Raw genomic sequence first — 24,284 nt, 5'->3', positions numbered from 1 at the left:
ACTTGTGTCCTCTGCTGGGAACACCCCTCCTTTGGGAATCCATCCGAGGCAGCAGGAAGAGGAGTTCCTCCTCCCTCTGCTTGACTCGGGACCACACATTGTGCCCAACAGCCCCGTGCAGTGGTCACTAGTCAAAGCATAATTTCATTTCCTCAATGTAGTGTCATACGCTACCCAGTGCCTTAACTGGGGCCTCAGCAGACCGTCCCGCCATCTATTATCCCACTCCTCCTGGGTGGGGGACATGGTAAGACCAGGAAATTACGGAGGCTTCTGAACCCACTGCCTCACTTCCTCTACTGAGAAATGGGTTCCTGGACCAGAAGCAATGCCATGATGAATGTCATGGGTGTCTAACACATCCAATTAGTGGATGGTGGTACTGCTAAGACCTGAGAACTTCCAGCTGCATCTCTCCAAGATGAAGAAAATGGGAAGGCATTGTTCTCACTCTCACAATGAAAAAAGGAGCCAGATTCTTCAAATTCACATTTTTTTTTTTCATAACTTGCCAGAGAACTGAATCACAGAGCAACAGATTCAGGGACAGAGGAGACATGTACCTCATTTATTTGCTTGGAGGAAAATTAAATGACATCAGTAATTCTCAGAGTTTTCAGTACGTCTAGGCTGACATGCACACACTTAGTTTCACATAGTTAGTGTTTAGGGCTCAAACCAGAAGACAGTATGGTCATTGCTAAATTCTATCGGGCTGTACCATAGGATATTGACAATTGTTTTTGATCCATAAAGGGCAATTTCTTCTGATTCAACCTAACATATCACTATATTCCAAACTAATGGCTAGTTTTTAAAAGTTGTATTACTGAATTAGATTAATATTTGAAAGTATAAGAAAATAGAAAATTTAAGTGAAAACAGATGTTTATTACAGAACACTGAAAAAGAAAACTAAATGCTTTAATAAAAAAAACCATACCAGTATAAACAGAGGTCAACCTGGTGGGGTGGAATGCAAACACTACAGGCCAGAGGCAGGTTTGTTCTTGATGAATTTACATACAAAAATTCTGATGACATTTGATTTTTGACTCCAAAATCAAAGTATGAATTGGCTTGACATGATTAGTAATTTAAAGTAAAATATAAACATAAGGACAATTTAAACAATGGCATTAGTGTACAGGAGCCAATTCAAGATCAGTGACTGCAGAACTACACATACATATAAATTCTGAGGTGAGACAATTTCAGGCAAATGTGCCTAGGCACATTTGAAGATCAGAACTGAAATTCCACTACTGATGAACACCATGAGGAAAAGGATGTATAACATCCATCAACATCTGTTTCAAAAACAGCATGCTTCCAAACTGTATGCTTCTTCACAAATGAACATTACAGTGTCAACAACTACCGGGACACCATCAGGCTGAGCCCCAATACACTGCTTTCACAGGCATCCCCGAGCCCTGTGTTCAGGCAGCTATTTTAATCTTTGGGCTTTAAGAACATCTTCTTTGCTTTAATTGGTTTTATGTTTCCATTTTCATCTTCTTCGTAGTTGGCATGGTCCCGCTTCTTGGCAAACTTTTTTCCAATTGTCCCCACTAAGGTCTCATATCTGTTAAGATGATATACAGCACAATTTAATTTCAAATAAAAAAGCAGAAAGCAACTTTTGTCAAAAATATCAAGCCAAATACAATAAGAGTAAGAGCCAGTGCTGCCGGTGCCAGTGTGCCTAGGTGTGACACCACCTGAGGCCCTAAGGTAAGGCTGACTGCAGGCTCCTGCTGGGGAGCCCATTTTAAAGCCTCAGTAGATCCTGGAGTCAAAAGTGGACAGAGGGAGAGCCAAACCCAGGCCACAGAGCTATCCAAGGCAACAAGGTACCTTCTTGCCATTTCTTCATCAGACACATCAAGCTCCACTGTTTCATCTTCATCTTTATCTTCTGGTTTGCTCTTAGCATTCATCTGAAGCATTAGTTTCTGGAAAAACACCAATGCAGACCATCAGGGCTAAAAAAGGCTTTGTGAAAAGAACTGGTATCAAACAAAAGGTAGAGAAACTGAAGTCACAGAATCTAGAAGACTAATCAAAATTTACAAGGGATTCCCTGTAATACTGCAGTGCTAACAGAGCTCAGCTCTGAATCAAAGAATAGAAGGACAAAGGCTCAACAGACAGTGGTTAGTGTCAATGAATTTAAACAGTATTTCACATCATATATCTTATTATTTGTCACTCATTTAAGGTGGGCATACTGTTAACCTTCCAGTGAGAGGGGCAAAGAAAACATGAACTTTCTCATTTTCTCTGAACTTCCCAACTTTGAGCCATGTGAGCTAAGTAGTTGGGTCAACAGTAATTTTAAAGGCATCCCGTGGTGGTGGTGGTGGTGGTGGTGGTGGTGGTGGTGGTGGTGGTGGTGGTGGTGAGGGGCAGCCAGTTCAGGATGGAAGTGGAAGGCTGGCTCTGGAACGATGGACAGAATCTGCACTTTAGGCTTCCTGCAAACTGCAGAGTGGATAATGTATCTCACAGGACGTCCCCTAGCCAAGAGCCTCTTTCCTCCATCTCTTTCTCTCACTAACCTTTTCGTAAGAGCCTCTGATAGATTTTTAAAAAAAAGGTTTAATACCTTTTTTGTAGCAAGGGGAGGATGAGGAAGGCAGGTAATGAAAGTCCCAACTAATTTTTCTAACACTTACAGGACTGATAATAAAATAGCTCAAAACCTTTTCCCAGAGAGTGTGTATTCAGCACTGTAGAATTCAGTAACTAGGGTCATTTTCTGACAACCAAAATCTGAAGGCTGCATCACCTGTCCTTCCCCATGGTACCAGATATACTTTGGGGGGTTGCCCACCCCAAACTTTGTTCTTTGGATACTGCACACTCATAAGCCCTGCCCTTTTTATCTTTTTACCTCACCAACTTCTTTTAATCCCAAAAGCTTAAAGCAGACCAGAGCAAAGAAAGTATACATTTAATATATATTAAAACTAAAAATGGTTAGTGTGGATTTTGTGTGAAGAAAATATAACACTCTCATTATCATATATCCCTATCCTCCCCCACCCCTAAATAAAAGGAAAAAAGGAAGCTAACCTGTGCCTGTGATTTTTTTTGTATTGGGTTTAAACACAGTGCCTCCTTGCTAGGCAAGTCTTGTCACTTCAGCTGCATACCCCAGCCCTTTTTGCTTTAGTTTATTTTTCAGACAGAATCTCGTGCTTTTGCCTGGGGCTGGCCTCCCCTACAGCTGGGCTTTTAGATGTGCCCCACCATGCCTGACCCCCCAGCCTACCATCTTTAAATAAACTCCGGCAGTGGCTTGTAAACTGTGCTTCTCTAGAGGCATCCTAGAGAAGTGGTTCTTACCTGGGGACAGTTCTGCCCAGTGGAGAACATTTGGCAATTTGCAGACATATTTGGTTGTCACAAGTGGGTGGAAGAGTAGTATTTGTGTACTACTGGCATTTAGTGGACAGAAGCCAGGGAGGCTGACCACCTACAATGCTCAGGATAGACGCCACCACAAAGAATGACCTGCCTGTATTACAAAACTAAAGATTTATATTGCAAATGTCCATTTGGATGGTCAGCTACCTGATACGAGGGCTCTTAAATATGTACCAGATTTCTAATAAACATGTGAAATAAAGGTCTATGTTTCTGCAAACCTGGGGCAGGAAATTCCAACACCTCAGTTACAAAGTGAATATTCATTTGCCAATCAGACTTTCCAAAGGATTCACTTAAAAACCTATTTACAAGCTTGGATTAAAGCCTGCTCATTACAAAGTCAAATTATACAATTTTTAAGTAACATTTTTCTAGTAGAAATGATACTGTATAGATGCCAGAAAACAACTGCATAACAGCATCATGTGAATAAAATCTTGACATTCCTGTAAAAGATTCAAGTTGAAATTCTAATACAATAGCACCATCAGGGACCATATACTGCTGCATTAAATTATCTACTCAATTCTTCCATCAGACTAGACTGCAATGCCTGCAATTTCTTTAAATAGCTATGGCAGTATATCGAGACTTGTGATTTTCTACATAATGAGGAGAAACGGTACTTGGTGGGGAGAAGCCTAAAGCTCAATTATTGGCAGAAAAAAATTCAACTGGAAAAATTTTCAATTTGAAGCAATCACATTTGATACCTCCACTTCAGGGTTAAAGCCTCTGAATGACATTCTTCCATAGAGAAGATCTTCACACAACAAGAAACTCTGCTCTTCTGTTATGAAACTCCTAAACGGGATAACAAACCTGTATTAGCAGCACGTCTGCTCACAACAAAGCTCAGTCAGTGAAAGCCAATCTTACGGTTCTCAGAAGGCTCCAGTAAAAATATAGTGAGATTTCTAACCAAGAATTAGAAATAAATAAGACCTGATTAATTTGGCCAGCAAAGGCATCAGGAGACAAGAGCTACAGGCTGGAGGCATGGTCTCTTCTGAACACCACATGTAAGTACTTACGTAATGTAAAGAACTAAAGTATTTGTAATAAACTTAAGTTTTAAATAGCTGAAACAAAATATCTTTGATTTTTACACCCACCTGAGTTCTTATTAAATATCCAGGAGAATAAAAAACAATAAACACCCAGGAAGACAGAAGGATATTGGAGGCTAGGCAGCTCACACAGTGTATTGGTCAGAGCTCTTAGTTATCAACACTAAAGACTGAAGACTGGCCCTGGATGACCTGAGCAGAGAAGGACTTTATTATTAAGGACAGTGAAGAAGTGGAGTGAGCAGAATTGGAAAATGGGCAGGGATAATGCGGTGAGGTGGTGTGACCCAAACTAAATCATGCTCTAGAATTAACCTGCTGCTGTGGGGCTGATTGCTGGAAGCCAGAGGCACCACAGTGCCACTGTTGCCTCAGAAGCAGGAAGTCACTGGCTCCAACAGGATTCTCCTGAGTTACCAGTTCATGGTCTCAAGTACAAGGTGAGCACATCTGTCTCTATCTCACAACAAGCCTAAAGCATGCCAGGAAAACAAATACTTGGCCCTGTGATTCCCTTGGTGAAGGGCAGGCTCTGCTTCTCCTGAGGAGGCAGTCTCAGCAGACACTTACAGACCTACTTGTGCACAGGACCAGCCTCAAGAGTAAAAGAGCCAGGCTCTCAGAGGCTACAGTCCAGACAGTGGAACAGAAAATATAGAAAACATTTCTATCACACAGTGGATGAAATTAAAGCACGTACTCCTTTCCAGATACAAGGGAGAAGCTGGCAATGAACAACTTGCCCCCCCCACACCATAACCAACTAGAAAATAGGATAAAATATGAAATAAGTATTTTCATACAATGAACAGGTCAAAGAACACAGGGTTCTGATGGCTGAATGAAGAAGCCAAATGAAATGCACCCCGCCAATGCACAGCTTTCTGCCTGGAGGCAGTTTCCACACATGGAGTGGGGAAGGGAAGAACAGAGCCTGGGGGTGCTACCTGCAGAGTCAAATTCAAGTTCTGGACTTCAGAGGTGGCTGGAGTACAAGGATCAGGATAAGGAACAAAGGGAGACCCAGAGGAATTCAGGGCCTGCTCTGGGGTCCCTGTGAATCTGTGGATGAATGCTAAACTCTGGTGCAGGACGAGTTCACAGCATGGGGAGTAAATGCTGGCTGCGCCTGCAGCAACATGTTACAACACTGCTGACTTAAACCATCACAAATGCACGCTCTCACAGGACTTCAGGCCAGAAGTACAAAATCAAGATGGTGGTGGGACTGTGATCCGACCAGAGGTTTTAGGAGATAATTCACACCATGTCTCTCCAGCTTCTGGTGGCAGCCAGAGTTGCTTGCTTGGGAGGTCAGTCCAGCGGCCTGTGAGTCAAATCTCCCGGGGCCTCCCTCTTACAATGTGCTATGGCTTGTTCCAACAGTTAATGGGCTGGAAGCTTGGCACCCAGTGAGGCCATTGAAGGTGATTAGGTCCTTAGATCACAAAAGGTGTTGCCTTGGAAGGGAATACTGGTTTCTTGGAGTCAGTTTTCATGAACGAGTGACCCGAGTCTCTGGCTTCCTCTTCCTCCACTACATACACTGTCACAAGGGCCATCCAGCATGAGGTCCTTGCCAGAGCTGACTTGATGCCAGTGTCATGTTCTGAAACTTCCAGGGCTATGAGCTAAATAAACCTCTTCTCTTTCTAAAGCTACTCAGCTTTAGGTACTTCATTATAGTAACAAAAACCAAACTAATAACAAGGTAACATATGATTGTATTTATGTTGTATTATACCCAGATAATCCAGAGTAATCTTTCATCTAAGGATCCTTAATTTAATCACAGTAACAAAGTCAATTTTGTTACATAAGTAGCACTCACAGGTTCCAGAGATGAGGACTTGGATAGGTGTTATTTGGGGTGTCATTTTCAGCCTATTGAACCTGGGAAAGAAAAGTTATCCTGCAAATATACCAAAGCCCACATTATTCTGTAACAAATACCAGTGCTCACACAGCACAGGGAAATGTCTGTGCTCTGTCCAGCCAGGGAAAAGAAATGAAGCTGTGATACTGAGCAGAAAAGGACATACCTTAGATAGGAGCAGGGCTAATTTAGCTTCAAAGTAAAAGCTATAAAACCCCAGTAACAACAACAGAAAATAAGATGACTGGTAGATAAGTTATGCCTAATGGAACAAAATTCAACACTCTTAATGAGGAAGACTGATAACCAAGGAGTCAGCAATGTTAACACGTGGAGTGCACACACACAAAACTATCAGACATGCAAGGAAGCAAGAAAATGTAACCCTCATAAACAGAAGAAAAGCCAGGAGATGATGGATTTAGTAGAAAATACCTAAAGTGGAAAACGAAGCTGGGTGTGGTGGTGCTTGTCTGTAATCCCAGCACTTGGGGGGACTGAGGCAAAATCATCATGAATTCAAGGCCCGGGATACACAGTGAGATCCTGTCTAAAAGCAAAAATCAAGCCAAAAGCAAAAACAATGCATAGTTCTATCTGTATTAAAGAAACCGAAGTCATTATTAAATATCTTTCCACAAAGAAAACTTCAGGTCATGATGGCGTCACTGGTGAATTTTACCAAATACTCAAGGAAGAAAAATCAATTTTACACAATCTAGGAAATGAGAAGAGGATTGGTGAATACTCTAACTCATTTTATGGCCCAAACCAAAAACATTACAAGAAATTTATAGTCCAGTGTCTTTTATAAATATAGCTACAAAATCATTAATAAAATATTAGCAAAATGAATTTAAAAATTAGGCCACATAAGGTATACATCAGAAATGTGAGGCTGTTTTGATATTCAGAAATCAAGATAATTCCCAGTACATTAACAGAATGATTATATGATCTCAGAAAAAAAATTTGACAAAACTGAGTATCATTTATGATGAAAGCCCTTAACAAATGAGGAAAAGAAGGAAGTATCTGTGATACCGATACACGACACTTATCAAAACACAGTGAGTCATACCTAAGAGTAAGAAATAGACGCTTTCCTGACTAAGATCTGGCAATGCAAGGATGCCCACTCTCATCACTTCTCACTATCCAACATTGTTCCGAGGGTCACAGCACATGAAGTAAAGCAAGAAATGGAACTAAAACTGTGATAGCTCTTGTAGGAGCCCTTGAACACAGTAGCACCTCCTCTCAGATGCTTTCTTCTCACAGCCTGTCTCTGGATTCAGTCACCACTCCCACTCGCAGACAGTTAGGGTCCGGAGTGGAAATTTCTCCTACTAAGGAGCCATGAAGCACTATGCTGTCCCTGGGGATCCCTACATCCTGGATGCCTGCATTTGGGCACCATCCACTGTGATTGCCTCAAATTACCAATCTGAGTGTCCAGTTGGATACTGCCATCTCTTCCTGCTAATATCCTAGGCTGATGCTCACATAGACATGGCTAAGATGCTAAGTGATGGTCAAAATTATCCTTTACCTTCCTAGGAAAGTACTTGAAAGGCCATTTCCTGGAAACAATATGCTGTGTTTGGGGGCTGGGGGGTGGAGAATGCTGAAAACAAGACAGAAACTGTCCTGCCTTTCAGTAACATCTGGAAGATTTTGAGCAAGTTTAGTTAAGACACAAAACAATCTACAGCGGCTCATCAGCCCCAGTCCCTTCCTGCCCCACCCCTTCCATTAATGTTATCTCTGGCATCATCTTCTCCCTTCCTCACCAACACCTTGCTCCCTTTAAGAAGTAGAAGCTGAAACTAATGAAATGGAAACTGAAAGAAAAATACAAAGGACTGATGAAACAAAGCCGGTTATCAACAGCCTTTGACAAAATCCAACACCCTTTATGATAAAAGCCCTGAAGAAACTAGGAACAGAAGATTCATACCTCAACATAATGAAGGCTACATATAACAAACCTATAGCCAGCATTGTACCGAATGGGGAAAAGCTGAAAACATTTCCTCTAAAGTTAGGAAGGTGTCAAAAGTGTACACAATCACCACCCTTATTCAATATAGGGTTTGCTTTCTTAGCCAGAGTGTAAGGCAAGAGAAAGAAAGAAAAGGGATACAAACAAGAAAGAAGTCAAGTAATTCCTGATACCATCTTATATTTAAAACAACCTAAAGACTACAGTAGAAGACTTAGAGATGATATATGCTTTCAGGAAAGTAGCAGGATATACAACCAATGTACAGAAACAGAAGCTTTTCTCTACACCAACAATGAACTTGCTGAAAAAGAAGTCAGGAAAGTAATCCATTCACAACAGTGTCAAAAACAACAACCAAAAAACCCAAAACCAAAAGCTCATGCATAAACTTAACCAAAAATGTTAAAGATCTCTATAATGAAAACTATAAAGCACTGAAGAAAGAAATTGTAGAAGACATGAGAAAGAAACTGCACAAAACACCTCCCATCTTCATGGACTGACAGAATATATTCTTAACATGGCCATGATAACAAATATGATATACAAATTCAATGCAATCCCCATCAAAATTCCAAGGACATTCTTCATTGAAATAGGAAAAACCACCCTAAAATTTATATAGAAACACAAAAGAACCTGACTAAAGCAATCCTGAGAAAAAATAGCAAAGCTGGAAGTATCACAATGTCTGGCTTCAAACTACACTACAAAACCAACATGGTACTGGCACAAAACAGGTACATAAGACCATGAAATAGATCCAGAAATAATCCCAAGCAACTGATTCTTTTTTTTTCAGTACTGGGGTTTGACCTCCAGGCCTTGTGCTTGCTAGTAGATGTTCCACCACTTGAGCCATGCCCCCACCTCCCTTTTTTTTTTGCGTTCGTTATTTTTCAGATAGGGTCTTGGCATTTTTGCTTGGGTGGGCCTCAAACCTTGATCCTTCTAATGTTTGCCTCCCAAGTAGCTGGGATTATAGACATAAACCAGTATTCCTGGACCTGCTTTGATTCTTGACAAATGTGTCAAAAACATACATTGGTAAAGACAGCCTCTTTAACAAGTGGTGCTGGGAATACTGGTTATTCAAATGTAGAAGACGGAAGTTAGATCACTCAAAATGGATCACAGACCTTAATTTAAGACCTCAAACTGTGAAACTACTAGAGGAAAACATGGGGCAAATACTTCAAGATACAGGAATAGGCAGACTCTCTGAAGAGAACTCTAATAGCTGAGGAAATCAGAGAAAGAACTGACAAATGAAACTGTATCAAAAAGCTCTGATGGAGGGGTAAATCTAAGATACATTGTAAGCACACATGTAAATATCACAATGTATCCTCCTATACAACAATTATGTGCTAATAAAATAATTTTAAAAATATGATCTGAATAAAAACTTTAGACCATGAAAAAAAAAATTAAAAAGTTCTGCTCAGCAAAAGAAAGAACTGACAGGGTGAAGAGATAGCCTACAGAATGGCGTAAAATCTTTACCAGACACTTATCCAACAGAGGATTAATATTAAAAATATACAAAGAACTCAAAAAATTAAACACCAAAATAACAAACAATACAATAAATGGGCAAATGAACTGAATATTTTCACATACAGAAATACAAGTGGCCAATAAATACATCCTTAGCTACTAGGGAAATGTAAATCGAAAAAACTACATTGAGATTCCATCTCACCCCAGCCAGAATGGCTATCATCAAGAAAACAAACCACAAATGCTGGTGAGGTGGTAGGGGAAAAAGGAACTCTTACTCACTGCTAGTGGGAAAAATTAGCATAGCCACTGTAGGAATCAGTATGGAGATTCCTCAGAATATTAAAAATATAACTCCCATGTGATTCAACCAATCTACTTCTGGGTATATGTACAAAAGTCTCAAGTCAGTTTACTACAGAGATACTTGTATACCCATGCTTATCATGGCACTATTTACAGTTGCTAAATTGGGGAATCAGCCTTGGTGTCTACCAATGGCTAGCTGAATAAAGAAAACGTGGTCTGTATACACAATGGAATTTGATTCAGACATTAAGAAGAATGAGACTATATTGTTTATGGGAAAATGGATGAAACTAGAGATCACTGTGTTAAGTAAAATAAGCTAGCTCCACAAAGACAAGTATCGCTATATTTCTTCTCTTTTGTGGAAGCTGGGGGAAACAAAACAACATAATGTAGCCAAGATCATAAAAGTAAAAGGTAGACTACTAGGGAAGTGGGAGGGGAGGAAAAGAGGGAGAACGAAGATAAGAAGAGTAATAGAGGGGTGAATATGATCGATGTACATTCTATGTGTATATATAAATGTAAATATAAAATATATTTGTATAAATATAAAAGAATTTCATCACTTTTCTATCTAAAATTCAATATAGCCCAAAATAATTTTTTAAAGCAAATTAAAAAAAAAAAAGCAGCAAATAGGGAAAACAGAGTCCTTTCTCATCTCTCCTGATGCTTTCCAGGAGATTTAACCTTCCAGAAAGGTCCAGACACTGTCAGAAAAATAAAAAAGCAATATAATATGGGAAATCAAAAAATAAATTATCAGGGAAAAAAATGGAAAGATATACATGTGGCTGAAAATAGCATTTTTAGTCACTTGATAAAAGTTTAAGTGAAACACAGCAAAGAGCTTACTAAGGTAAGAAAATTATTAGGAAAACATGACAAATAGCTTTCAGAAGGACTTAGATAAACAGATGAGGTACGTCTACCTCCTTTATTCAAAACTGTGTCTTGAGCACCAGTTCAGCTCAGAGGTAGAAGGGAAACTGTCCTGTGTGTTCTCTTGGCTCCAGCACTGATTGGCTGGGTGGCTCTGAGCACATTGTGCTCTCTTAAGCTACAGTTCCTTAGCTGCAGAATGGACAGAATGATGGTAGGCAGCTATGGATGCTATGAGGATTCACTAACTAAGGGATATGAAGTGCTTAGCCCAGTGCCTGATCATACTAGACTCAGGACATGTTTGTTACATGCGTGGTATTAGTAGTAGTCCGCAATTAAGACAAGAAAAAGACATAAAACTTGTGAACTGCCTCAAGAAGCTCAGTCTAATGAAGAACTGTGGTTTTTTTGTCTTTTTAGACAGGGTCTTACTATATAGCCTAGGCTAGCCTGGAACACACTATATAGCCCAGGTTGGCCTCAAATTTGTGATCCTTTTGTCTCCACCTCCTGAGTGCTGGGATTATAGATGTACACCACTATGCCTGGCAGAACTGTGTTACTGAAACAAAACTGATGAGGCCTGAAGCACATATCTGATTGCTGGAACTTAATGTAAGTTCATGTAGAACTTTTATAGGTTTAATAGTTTTTAGAAAACTATCTGCAAGGTTAACTCAGAAACTAGAATGATGAGTCAAATTTATAGATTTCTGTCCCAATATAGATTAGATTCTAATAAACCTACTCTTTCTCTTTAAGCTCTGGCAAATCCAAGAACCAGTGCTCTTCACTAATGATCTTCTTTTCCTCTTCTTCTAGTTGTTTCTTGGTTTCTGAGTCCAGTCCCCTTTGCATGAACTGTCAAAACAGAACAAAATCAGTGCCAGCACTTTGGCTCATCTTGCATTATTGGTACTTAGGCCTCACCTGATAGACAAAGAGAGTTCAATAATGGTCCTCTGAATGCAAAAGAAACTAGACTAATTTTATTTTTCCAGACTCTTTCTTGGGTGATTCTAAATGCATCTCATCATTCATTCTTGGTGGTAAAAACCACCAATTCTGCCCAAGTGCACTTTATCTCCCAATTTTAGCTAAGTAGATATTCTTTATTGCATACAGTCATATATATATTTGACACATATGGAAAAGACAGAACACCATTTGGACATGAATCTCCATACTTATGTACCTCTTCAGACTCTACAGCATCTCAGAACACACTAAAATGTGGACTCCATTAAACTAAGGTCCAAGAGCAGGTTTGGAAAACTATAATTGTCAGGCTAGACACTGGTTGTTACAAAGTTTTTTTTGGTTTTGTTGTTGTTTCGTTTTGTTTTTGAGACAGTCTTGCTCTGAAGCCTAGGCTGGCCAAGAACATGCTATGTAGGCTAGGTTGGCCTCAAACCTGTGATCCTTCTACCTTGGCTTACTTGTGTCACCACACTCAGCTGTATATAGTTTTAGAGGAACACAGTTATATTCATTTTGTTCTGAACAGCAATAGCACAGCTGAGGTTCCAACAGCAACTGGATGACCTATAAGCCTAAAATATTTACTATTTTACTCTACAGAAAAAGACCACCTGTCCTAGGGTCTAAAAGAGCTAAAATCACAAATAAGCACCTTCTCTACAACCAATCCATCATACTGGCAAACTTTCCACCCACATCCTTCTCTTTCTACTTCCCATCAAGATCACTTCCACCCCCAACAGCTAAATTCCAAGCCAGAGGAATTCAAGAGTACTGAAAACAAATGAGTCAGGTTTAAATGCCCTATACTTAGCTCTGGTTAAACAGTTATAATGGCTACAACACACTAAGTACAGCTGCTTCACACCTTCTCACAGGACACTTGGCTCTATCTGTACAGTGTCTCCTGCTGTCTTGCACTTAAGAGCTTTCTTGTTAATGCCTAAAGCTGCCAATCCAAATCCAGAACCCAGGCAGCCCCTCCTCCTTTCTGTGCTTGTTAATGTCCAGATGAATCTTCACTACTAATGTGGGTTTTCTTCCTTCTTAATTTCAGAGTCAGATCTTCAGTCTGAGCCCAGCAAATCTTTATTTGGTTCATTTCAAGAATCTTTTCAATGTCCTCTCTGTCAATTCATTCCACTTTTCGGAAATCAATGCAATTATAAACCATTTAAAACAAACAAAAAAAAAACCCTCTGCTCAGTGAAGATTCATTGTGCATAAAACAAGTACTTTTCAAACTCCAGGTCTTTAAATTTGCCCTCCTCCCTCAGTGGTCCTATTCATTCCAAGTTACATCCATTCAAATTTTGTACATGGAGTATTTACTTTCAAAACATTACCAATACCTTACTTCCTTTTCTTGAAAAATCCACACAAGATGTATAGCTCCATAAGTACAAATGGCCCCCAATTTAAAATGGCTCCACTTAACACATTTTCAATTTTATGGTGAGAACGTGATACACATTCATCAGAAACAATACTTCGGGGGTGAGGGGTGGCCCCCCAAAATGTATACACATGTAAGTAAATGTAAAAACAATAGAATAAAATAAAATTTAAATTTAAAAAGAGGGGAAAAAAAAAGAAACAGTACTCCAAACTTGGATTCTTTTTTCCTGGGTTAGCCACATGCAGTACAATACTGTAGGTGAGGCTGAGCCACTGCTCCCAAGTCAGTCACACATGTCCAGGGTAAATGACTGCTACCTGACAGCGTACCATGTGGCTAATATAAAAAATTTGGTAGGTTAAGTGTGTTAAATGCATTTTTACAATATTGCTGACTTTCAATGGGTTTATTGGAACAATAATCGCACTGTAAGTCAAGGGCCATCTGTTGTGTTCAGTGACCGGCAGTAAAAAGAATAATTCAGAGCAAGGGGTCCGGAACCAGATATCCAGTCCTTATAAGCTGTGTAACTTTAGGCATGCCACTTCTGTTTCAGTTGCCTCAGCTGTCAAGAAGGATAATGACTGTAAACCATCTCAAAGGATTATTGTGTGAATCATATGAGTTCTTATATACAAAGCACTTAGAACAGTGTCTGCATAGAGCAAGGACTATAAATATTTGCTATTAGTATTACCTAAAAATTTAAGACTTCAGCTGTTTCTCCATCTTAACGCTGTGTTCATTTTACCTACCCGTGTCCTTTTTTCCCCCCCATTTTGGAATGATAGGGTTCATTCAATTTCAAGTTTAAAAACCTTTTTTGTTCAAAGTTGGGTGACAACTCACTTTCGCTCAACTGCTATCATCTTCTCCATTCCCACCGCAACTGCAACCCTCACCCCAATCAGCAGAAACTCGTAGCTGGTCTGACTGCAATTTTGTGCCTTGTCTGGCCTTTCTTCCACACCAACCAATGCATTCTCCACAGATCAGAATAACCTCGAAGACCAACACAGCTAACAAGACTGTTCCCCGTGCTCAACAGCTTCCTATAGAGCACTGAAATAAAGAAAGAAAAAAAAAATCCTCAATCTGGTTTAAAATTCCCTGTATGTTGTGACTACTGCCTACTTTTCCAGTCCCATTTTTTGCTACTTGCTTTCCTGCCATTCGACTTATCTTTCAGCTCTGGGACACCACCACGTTTTCCTTCTCTTTCTTTCTTCCCTCTCAGACTTGGGAAGTCGCTTTACCCTCAGTTCAGCATGCCGTCTTGCTATCGTCCCACTTACCTCCAGCCTCTACTCAGGGACCAATGCCCGGGAGAAGTCCTACTAAGTTCCCAGAGCTCCGGTGCTTCCACCATTGCCGGCACCTGGTGCAGCTGTGTCCTTACTGTCTACCTGCGAGTACGCCCGTATCCTACCCCAACTCCATGACAGCGTCTGCCTAGTTTATAATCTGTGAATGAACACGAGAGCTGGAGGCCGTCTAGGGCCTCTCAAATGCCCCGTCTGCCCGCCGCCTCGGCCCTGGCCACGTCTGGAAGTCCGGGCGCTCTGCATTCCCGCCCGGTTCCACAGCATCCCCCGCACCTTCATGCGCAGCAGGTTCTTGGACAGTTTGGTTTTGCGCTCGGCCGCCATGCTGGCTGCAGTTCCGGCCACGAGCGCCAACCGCGCATGCGTGCCGCCGCGTGCGTCGGAAGACGTCATACGTAATGTGCGTCGCCCCCGCCCCCCGGCCCCGCCCCTGTGTTTCCCGGGCGAGCGTGTGCGGGGCTCTTCCCGCGCGTTGCCTGAAGGAACGCTTTTCTCACGGATGAGCTTGGGTAAGGGCGCCGGCCGCCGACACGGGGGTGAAGAGAGGCTGGAGGCGGAGGGGGCCCGTTGGCGTGGCTGCTGCGAGCTGTGGTCGCCTCCCGTGGGCCTCGGCCGGGCACCTGTGAGGTGTGCACCTCCGGTGGCCCGGCCATCCCAGTGAGGCCTTTGACCTTGTGGCCAGAGCTGCCATCCGCCTGGACCTTTTAGTTAATGGGGTTTTCTTTTTAAAATATGGATAGCGAGCTCCCTTCATTCCCGGTCGCTTTACGCTTGAGGCCCTCGTGTCATTACACTGGCTCAGTCCCCGAGTGACGGAGGTGGCTGTCAATCTAGGCAGTCAGAATGGCCCTTTTATGCTACAATTAATGGAAAACGTGGTCTCTGTTAAATAGGAAAAATAGCAAGAACAGTAGGCAGGGAAGGGCGTCAAAGGCATAAGAGCATGAAAAGACGGTAGTTTTAAGCTTTATTGGTCAATGCTCTACATACCACCCAAAGACTTGGCGGGGGTGGGGGGAGGACTGAGGTTCGAACTGAGGACTTCACATTTACAAAGCAGGTGCTCTACCACTTGAGCCACACTTCCAGTCTGTTCCGCTGGGGTTATTTTGGAGATGGGGGTTCACAAAGTTTCCCAGGGCTGGCCTTGAACCTGTATCTTCCTGATCTCAGCCTCCCAAGTAACTAGGATTACAGGCATGAGCCACCGGTGCCCTGCTGAAGACATTTTTTTTTTTTTAAATACCATTTTCAGGCTCCATCTTTTGAAAAACACTCAACCTAATAGCACACACTGCATGTCAGTTTTCTGACCTGAGTATCTTACCTCCTAAGAATCCGGAAGAAGGTTTTGCTGTCATGTATTGGGGAACCTGAGACCCAGGAGGGGTAAGGAACCTACTGCATTAATGTTAAAACTGAGATTCAGAAAGCATTCTGAATTAAAAACACTGCAGGTTTTCTCAGTGAAAGTAAATAAAGACAATTTTGTTAAGTGGTTGCAGAAACTCAGTCACTCATAACCATGAGATACTAAAATACAACAGTGCATAAACACATTACTACCCTTTCTTGGAGCTAACATTCTGTATACAAAAACGTGAGTTTCATGGAAGGAAGACAAAGGAGATGTAATATAGTGAGTTTTATGATTATTTTAGATATAATGTACAGGATGGCCTTTGTCAGATGATAGTGTATGAAGAGTTGGAGGTAGTGCTCTAAGAAGAGGATATAGTACAGAAGGTCCTGAAATGAGAACAAGACAAAGTCCTTGCCACTGACTACCAAGTGAGTAAATAGAGGTTAACCACCTGTTGTAGACTGATTTAATACCCTTCCTTCATATATTGAGGTCCTAACCCCCATTACTTCAAAGTGTGTTTGGAGATAGGCCCTTTAAAGGGAAGACTTAGGGTGTAACTGATATCCTTTGTTGTTTTTTTTTGTTGTTGTTGTCCTGGGGATTGAACCCAGAGCCTCACACATGGTAAGCAAGTACTGTACCACTGAGCTGCACACCCCAGCTCTGTGTCATAAGAAGAGAATTTGAACACATAGACACAACAGTGTGTGCATAAAGGAAAAGCCATCTGCAAGATGAGAGAAACCTCAGGAGAAGCCATAGCTTCTTACCTTGATCTTAACTGTTAAGAAAATAATATAAACTACCCAAGCTGTAGTATTTTGTTAGACTGGCCTTAGCAAACTAGAGCAAAAAAGGAGTCCTAAATGGTGTGACATTTAAGCTAGATCTGAAAGTGAGGGAGTTAGCTTGGGGAAAGGCTAACTTGTAGTCATACCCACAATTGTACTACTGCCATCACCAGCTGTCCTCTGAATTCTTCATCTTACAAAACCAAAACTGTGTACCCATTAAACAGTAACTCCTCAGCCCCTTAGAACCACTCTTCTACTTTCTGTCTCTATGAATTTGACTCCTGTTCAGGATTTTGAAAGAAGTGCTGTGAGAGCAGAGGTGAAGACTACTCAGTCTGCCAGCTGCATTCAGGAAACTAGGAGGTGACTGAATTAGATCTTGAAGGATGAGCATATGTCTCATTTGCCTAAGAAGAGGAAAACAGCATTCCTGGAATAAGTAAAAGCATATATACAACTAGCTAAGGAATCTAGAAGCTCCATACCTTTCTGGTGGACTCCTCTTGTTACCAACCTACTTGCACACTGAATTCTGAATTCTTTTCCTAAAATGTCACACCTTTATTTACAAATTCATAATAAATGTTATCATCTGAGGAATAAAGTTCAAATGCTTAAACCTGTCACTCAAAATTCTATATTTTTATTTGACAATGAAAATACTTAAAATGAGTCCTCAAAGTCTCAAAATGTAATAAATGAGAAGTGATTTAAGAGTAATAGTGTAATTCTAACTTTGCATCTAACTTCTGTGACAAGGAAGATAACTCCTTAATGCTGCTGAATAAAAGATAACAGGATAGGTGTCACACAATAATGTGTTAAACTGTTGCAGTTGTACAGCCAAGGAAACATTGTTTTGGGGGAAGAAATATTTTGAATTTGTCTTCACACTCATTTCATAATGGAACTTGTTAGAAGTATGAAAGCGTCCAATTCCTGCCAACTACTGGATTCATCAAGAAGTCTGTTTCTGAGTCTCTTACTTCTGTAGCTACACAGTAGTGTAGATGCTACTCAGCACTTGAACCATGGCTGCTTCACTGAGGAATATTTAATTTTAGTTAATTCAAATTTCAAAAGTAATTGCAAAGTATTTTCTGTATTCACAGCTTTACTGTTTTGGAAGCACTACATTTTATTTTAACCTTTGAAACTTTCCAATGTCTGAATTGTAAAGTGTAAAATGCATACCACATTTCAAAGATTTAGACTGAAAAGAGAAGTGAAATATTTCAGTTATTTTTCATATTGATTGCATGTTGAAATAAAACTAGTTAGGATACACTGGTTGAAATAAAGCATTAAAAATAATTTCATCTGTTCAGTTTTTTTAATGTGGCTAGAAAATTCAAAATTACATGTGTGGCTGGTATTTCTTCTCTTTTTTGTACATGCCTTCCTGGTGCAGAAGCTTAAGTAGAAGTGTCTGGGGTGAGCAAAAGAAAGAGCTTTTTTATGCAATGAGACAATGCAGGTAGTATATTAAGTATAAGCTTTTGTTCATTTGTTTGTAAGTGCCAGATATTGAAGTGATTTATTAAACCAAAAGAGGACTTACTACAATACTGGGTACTTCACAGAATTGAAGAGAAGACTTAAGAACAAGAATGAGTTGAAAGGACAAAAGCCAGGCCAGCACAGGAATCTAGGAAGCAGAATGAACTGAATGCCACTGCAAGAATGGATGAATACCAATGGATTTCTCTACTTTAGGGATATTTTACTTAACTTTTCAAAGTGAAGAAGAGTGTCTCCTTTGTCTTAGCTTAGGGTAAGATCTGACTTATAGTCCCAACAAGACTATATCTTGGGGAGGGTAATTCTTTAAAGAGAAATCTTGCTGTTCCTCAAGGAAGTGATAGTCTCTCTAATAACTCAAACAGCATTGCCAAGGATAGACACCCAAATAAGGCAGGAAGGAGGAGAGTTTTGTTGAGATAGTTCCAGAGGACAGAGAATTGTTCATTTGTCAGCTGGGAAACATAGATTTGAACATCAAATCTATCTTTTCTTACAAAATGTGCTCATTCTTCCTGCTTCCCTGTTTCATTCATTAAACAAGTATTTTATTGGCTCCCTGTTATATTTAAATTGTGACTCCAGGTTAACCAGCCTGAAACTTAAGGAGAGTAATACATCCCTTCTAGGCTTACATTAAGTTATTTATCAAGTCCTGTCAGTTACTTGTTCATTGATAATTTTCTTAAATCAGAACATTAGTGCTGGAAATGGCCTTACAGACCATTGTGTTAATTCCTAAACATAAGGCAGTTGCTATGACAGAATGACATAAGGGGAAGTTAAAACATGTCAAAGAGAAAAAAAAAATTCCTGGTTCCCTGAATGATCCTGATGATCAGCCAGGATTTAGAAACTGTATTCCAAATTTTGTTAACTCAGAATTCAGATTTATTAGCATTCTATTTACCTTTCTTTTTACCATGACCCCAATAATTTTTTTCATTACTGTGAGCCTAACCCTGAATTAAGGCCTAAATCTTCCTATTTATGACTGTCCAAATGCCCTATACTCCTATTTTTGTGACTTCTGACTTTTTTCTTTACCAAATATTTTTTAGTATTTTTCACATTCCTGGCCCTTTGCTAGGTGCTGGGGAAACCATCCCTTCCTAAAGATATGGCACAGACAAGGCTACAGGTCCTAAGAATTGTCAATAAAGAATTGTGGCAGGAAACCTAATCTGGATTTGAGGAGCTTTTAGAGCCTTGTTTGGGGAAGTGACATCTAAGCAGAAACTTCAAATGAGTTATGAGTTTGTATGACAAAAGGGGGAAAGGAGCAGGAGGAAGTAAAGGATATTTTAGTCAGATGGAAAGGGGTTTCAGTGATTGCTGTTGTGTAAATGACAAGTCAGGAGAGGCAAGGTAGGGCCAGCGCCTAAAGGCCATGTGTGAAATGGATAGGATTTTAACTGAAGCTATTGAACTGTAGTAAGCAGGAGAATGAAATCATTTTAAAGATTACTCTGACTGAAAGCAGAGTAGAAGAACAGGAAGGAAAAACAGGACCAAAAGTAGGGATATATTCTGACTCAAATCGTCTTAAAGATTCTTTTACATTACTCTTCCTAATTTCTTTTACACTAACTTCCAATTTTAAATAGTCAATACTATCACCTACGAGATAAAATCCAAACCCCAGGTTAAGGTTTGATGGTAAAGGTTTTCTGTGCTTTCCTTCTGGCCTTATCCCTGCTTTTTAGCCCTGTCTTGCATGTCTCAATCTCCTCTAACCAAACTAATCTACTCATTACTGTCCAAGCATTCCAGAATCACTCTCCAGGTAAATGTTCGGGCTGATTCTTTGAGAACAATGCCTAGAATAATGTTTTCAATCCTTTCAACTTTTGATATCCTACCTGTGTCTCAGGGTCCAATTCAAATTTTCACCTTTCTCTTATATCCACTGAAAATGATGACAATGCTCTTTTACAGCCTCGGTGTTTAATTACACACATCTTTTATTGTTACCTACCATGACCCAGGAAAACAAGTGCAGGCAGGCAATTTCTGAGTTATACTTACATGAGTCTTTCAGAGCTTCAAGCAAGTTCTTAAAATAATAAATACTTGTTGGATAAGTGGAAACTGCTCTTTAAAATGGGTGAGACAGCATATTTTATAATTATGATAACTTACTACCTTTAATAATTTATAAGCCTCAGAATACCAACAAGTTCTATCTAGCTGAATTGACAGTTGTTTTTGAAGTTTCATTTTACAAAAAAAAAGAGAATGGCCAAGGGGGTGGTAATGAAACCAATTTTTTTCCTGTACTAATTCTGTTCAGGATGTTCAGTTCAGTTAAAAGAGATTTGGTATCTTTGGACTTTTATGAGGAAGCTCCTAAAGAAACCAGTTGCTGTAGGGATTATGAAGAGAAAAAAAATTTTCTAATCACCAATTCATGCAAGTGAAGCCACCAGGTCTAAACCTGAAAGACATTTTTGAGAGGAGAAGGTTCTGATAAAAGGAATGTGGTTGTGAAGTGTTAGAGAAACATGGCATGGTTGTAGAAATCCAGCCATAGCTAAGATGGTTGCTTATTTTGCTCAAGAGGGAGGAGGTTGCTGAGACTTTGTCCCAAGTCAAGCACACTGGCTCCCAGCTTTTTGTATCTCTCTGCTACTCAAAGAATATGAATTCCATCATTGCAAAAACAAAAAGTCCATTTTTTTCTTATAAGGACATTGATATGTTTGTACCTATATTTTTATTTACTAGTTGTAAGTTTTGTAAATATAAACATGCTTTTGCCTTCTGTAGAATTTTTTCTGTTACAACTTTAAAATAGAAACAAAAAACCACTCTCCTAGATTATTCCCTGTATGCTAAGAACGTGCCTGGAAAATTGATGGCAGGTGCATTCAGCCTGGAATACTCAACAGATGGTGTATGTTGATGGAAAATGAATTCTTAATTCTGATGCTCGTTCTGAGTCCCCCTCCAACTGCTTTATTTTTATTTTTTTGGCAGAACTAGGGCTTGAACTCAGAGTCTTGTGCTTGCTAGGTAAGTGCTCTACTACTTGAGCCATATCTTCAGACCTCCTTGCGTTGTTTTTTAGGTAGGGTCTCTCACTTTTGCCTGGGGCCAGCCTCTACTGTGATCTCCCTACCTCTGCCTCCCAAGTAGTGGGGATTACAGTTATGAGCTACTCAGCAGGCCCCAAATACTTTATCTGGTGTTTTTGATATAATTGGAAATTTCTGACCTACAGGGCATGGACAAACTAAGGCTTTCATGACAAAAGTGAATAATTAAAAGAAAGAAATTACAGTTCTCTTTTTGAAGTCCTGGAAAGTATTAAAGGGCAGTTATATGTTTGTAGCTATTTTGATGTTTTTTGAAAAAAAAGGAAAAGACTAATTAGATATTAGATCCCTTTAATTTAAAAAGTTTTTCAAATGTATAAATGTACAAAGAAGAAAGATGAAGATCTCACCTACTTCTCCAATTCTCATTCCTCAGAGGCAACTTCCATTAAATCCCTTGGTTTTAAAAGTTTATATTAAAAGACTACTCTTTAAAAACTTTTTCTGTTGAATTGGCATTATGAAATGTTATAATCTTTTTTTCCTTCTCAACTATACCTATAAATGTTTGTTTCATGGTTTTGTTTGTAGTGAAGTGTGGCGATGACTTACACCATTGAGTGGCCACTTCAATTTAATCCTTTTAAGAAGTGAGTTCATCCTTAGCAATGTGTTCTGTGAGATCCATCTTACAAATGACAATTTTGCTTAGATGGTTTAGATGAAGCACTGAATAAAATTTTCTTGTTGTTCATAACAGAGAGCGAAAGAGAGAGAGAGAGAAAGAGAGAATGAGAATAAGAATACAAAGGAGAAGGAAATGTCTAGTGACCAACTATCTGGAGAGAGTCTTTGATTAAGCCATTTCACTCCTGCCCATCTATTGTCAGCCATTCGAGAGCCACTGAACCCTCTTACCTCCGTAAAGATCAAATGAAATAACATGTGAAAACATTGCTAATGCTGTGCAGATGTGAAGGATGTTATTATAGCAGGATGTTATTATGGAGGCAGGTTATTTTTACAGCCACTGTCACTGGGATGTTTGATTTTTAATGGAGTAGTCTATGAATTAACTTCTATAAACCCAGATCTGTAAAAACTTGCACCTCTTTACTTTCCTTAAATCCACACAAACCAAAGTATAAGGTCTTTTCATGCCTCTGAGCTGGCAGAAATTAAGTATAAACATTTATTAGTGCTTTTCTGTTCCAAACTTTGTACAAAGGTTCAGAATCAAATGGTGCCAAAGCCTCGGTGAAGGTCCCTGCAGTCCTTTTTCATTGGATCTTACTAGATAATATAGGGATAGCTGTTGCCTATCCATCTTGACCCTTTTAGATTCTGATCATGCCCTGCTTCCAGTCCATGTTTATATTCAAGAATTTTGAATCAGGGTGACTAGCATCCAATATTTCTGACCCAGACACTCCTTGTCTTGCCAGGTTCTGTATCTCACTGGATCTTCTAAACTGTGATTCCTCCCAGTGTTGAAAAAATTCCTCTTCACTTTTGCTATGTAGAAAGTACCAGTCTCTCCCATCTGCTTCCTGACTACAGGGATATTTCTCTTCTGTGCATGTAGGCTTTTACAAAAGTCAGGAAAAACTGTTGAGGTCAGGCAGTTTCCCCTCTGTGTCCTAAACCACCTTCTCTTTGCCAGGAGCAAGAGATATTAAGGGTTTGGTCACCTTCTTGGAACCGTTGAGGTGTTCACAGAGCAAAACACAGATTAAAGATTTTAAAATGATTCTGTGCAGAGGCATAACAAAGTATTTTTGCTTTAGCATGTGTGAACTCATTCAAGAGTATATGTGTCTTTTTGGGTGAATAAAGCAGTGAAAATTATGATTTCTTGTATCCACAATATTTTTTCTTAAAACAAGATTATCTTACTGTTTGTTTTTAATTTGGTCATTTTATTTGTTTATATTTTTATTATTGTACTGGGAGTACATTGTGACCTTTACCAAAGTTCTTATAATATATTATAGTTGAATTCACCCCTTCATCATTCTCCTTTTCCCCCATCCCCAATACTTTATTGTGCTCCTGGGCAGGTACTAGGTTTATCTTATTCATAGTTACACCCCTAGAATCTACAATAGTGTGGGTCCAGTCAGTCAGTCTAGTCACCCCAAGAACCATCTCACATGTACTTGGAAAACTTTTGGAGTGAATGACTGGATGCTCTCCCTGAGCAGTGAGAAAATAGCCTGGGAAGGATTAGGGTGCAACAGAGAAATATCAAAGTAACACTTCTCCCATTGAGAACACTTGGGAAGGCTTTCCAAGTGAAGACCCCTGGGCTCCTCAAGTTAAACTGGGGGGAGGGTACATGTAAGGAAGGCATGAGTTAGCATTTTTAGAGAGCACTTCAGATGATTTAAAATTATTGTAGAGTCTGCAGAATGCAATTCTAAAGGAACCCAGCAGAAAGAGCATACCTAATCTCACCGGCAAAGTTAGTAAGCCCTTTAATAAACTTCTCTTCTGTGATGAGCTTTTAGATTTTCTTTTACTTCCTAGCGCTTTAGCACAGTGCGTGGCATACAGAGGTGTTCAAGATATGTTTTTTGAATGAACTAAACATCAAAACAAGACTCCAGTTCTGGGCAAGGCAGAAACCCAAGGTGAAATGTCGAGCTTCCAGTCATGTGGCAGCTTTGCCTGTCTTTATGAGCTTTTTTTTGATGGTACTGGGGATTGAATTTGGGCCTAGACAAATGCTATACCACATGAGCCATGCCCACGTCCTTTTGTTTTTT

General features: G+C 39.9%; 1 protein-coding gene across 4 annotated transcripts; it reads right to left on the bottom strand.

The window, feature by feature from the left end:
• Positions 1-539: 539 nt before the first annotated feature.
• Positions 540-15,186, bottom strand: Mphosph6 (M-phase phosphoprotein 6). 4 transcript variants are annotated; one of them, XM_020185124.2, is made up of 6 exons: positions 15,071-15,186; positions 14,322-14,534; positions 11,841-11,953; positions 4,152-4,242; positions 1,861-1,958; positions 540-1,588 (listed from the first exon to the last, which is right to left on the bottom strand). In XM_020185124.2, exons 3-6 carry the CDS (start codon positions 11,948-11,950, stop codon positions 1,456-1,458), a joined length of 432 nt encoding a protein of 143 aa, XP_020040713.1. In that variant the 5' UTR covers positions 11,951-11,953; positions 14,322-14,534; positions 15,071-15,186; the 3' UTR covers positions 540-1,455. The 4 variants fall into 4 exon arrangements, with proteins under 4 accessions (XP_020040713.1, XP_020040714.1, XP_020040712.1 ...); XM_020185125.2 differs by having other exon boundaries at positions 14,375-14,534; XM_020185123.2 differs by lacking the exon at positions 14,322-14,534 and having other exon boundaries at positions 15,071-15,182.
• Positions 15,187-24,284: the final 9,098 nt, after the last annotated feature.

This window comes from Castor canadensis, chromosome 15 (assembly GCF_047511655.1).
Source record: "Castor canadensis chromosome 15, mCasCan1.hap1v2, whole genome shotgun sequence".
In the NCBI taxonomy this organism is placed as follows: domain Eukaryota; kingdom Metazoa; phylum Chordata; class Mammalia; order Rodentia; family Castoridae; genus Castor; species Castor canadensis.
Note: the sequence above shows the minus strand (reverse complement) of the source record. Positions and strands in the feature narration are given on the sequence as shown.

Bases quoted from the DNA above. Each gene is read 5' to 3' on its own strand.
- Mphosph6 (XM_020185123.2), bottom strand. From the start codon at position 15,121: ATGGCGGCCGAGCGCAAAACCAAACTGTCCAAGAACCTGCTGCGCATG. The intron at 4,243-11,840 runs GTAGGTTTATTA...TATCCCGTTTAG, and splicing joins CCAGAGCTTAAAGAGAAAGA to GAGTTTCATAACAGAAGAGC. The intron at 1,589-1,860 runs GTACCTTGTTGC...TCATCTTAACAG, and splicing joins GATGAAGAAATGGCAAGAAG to ATATGAGACCTTAGTGGGGA.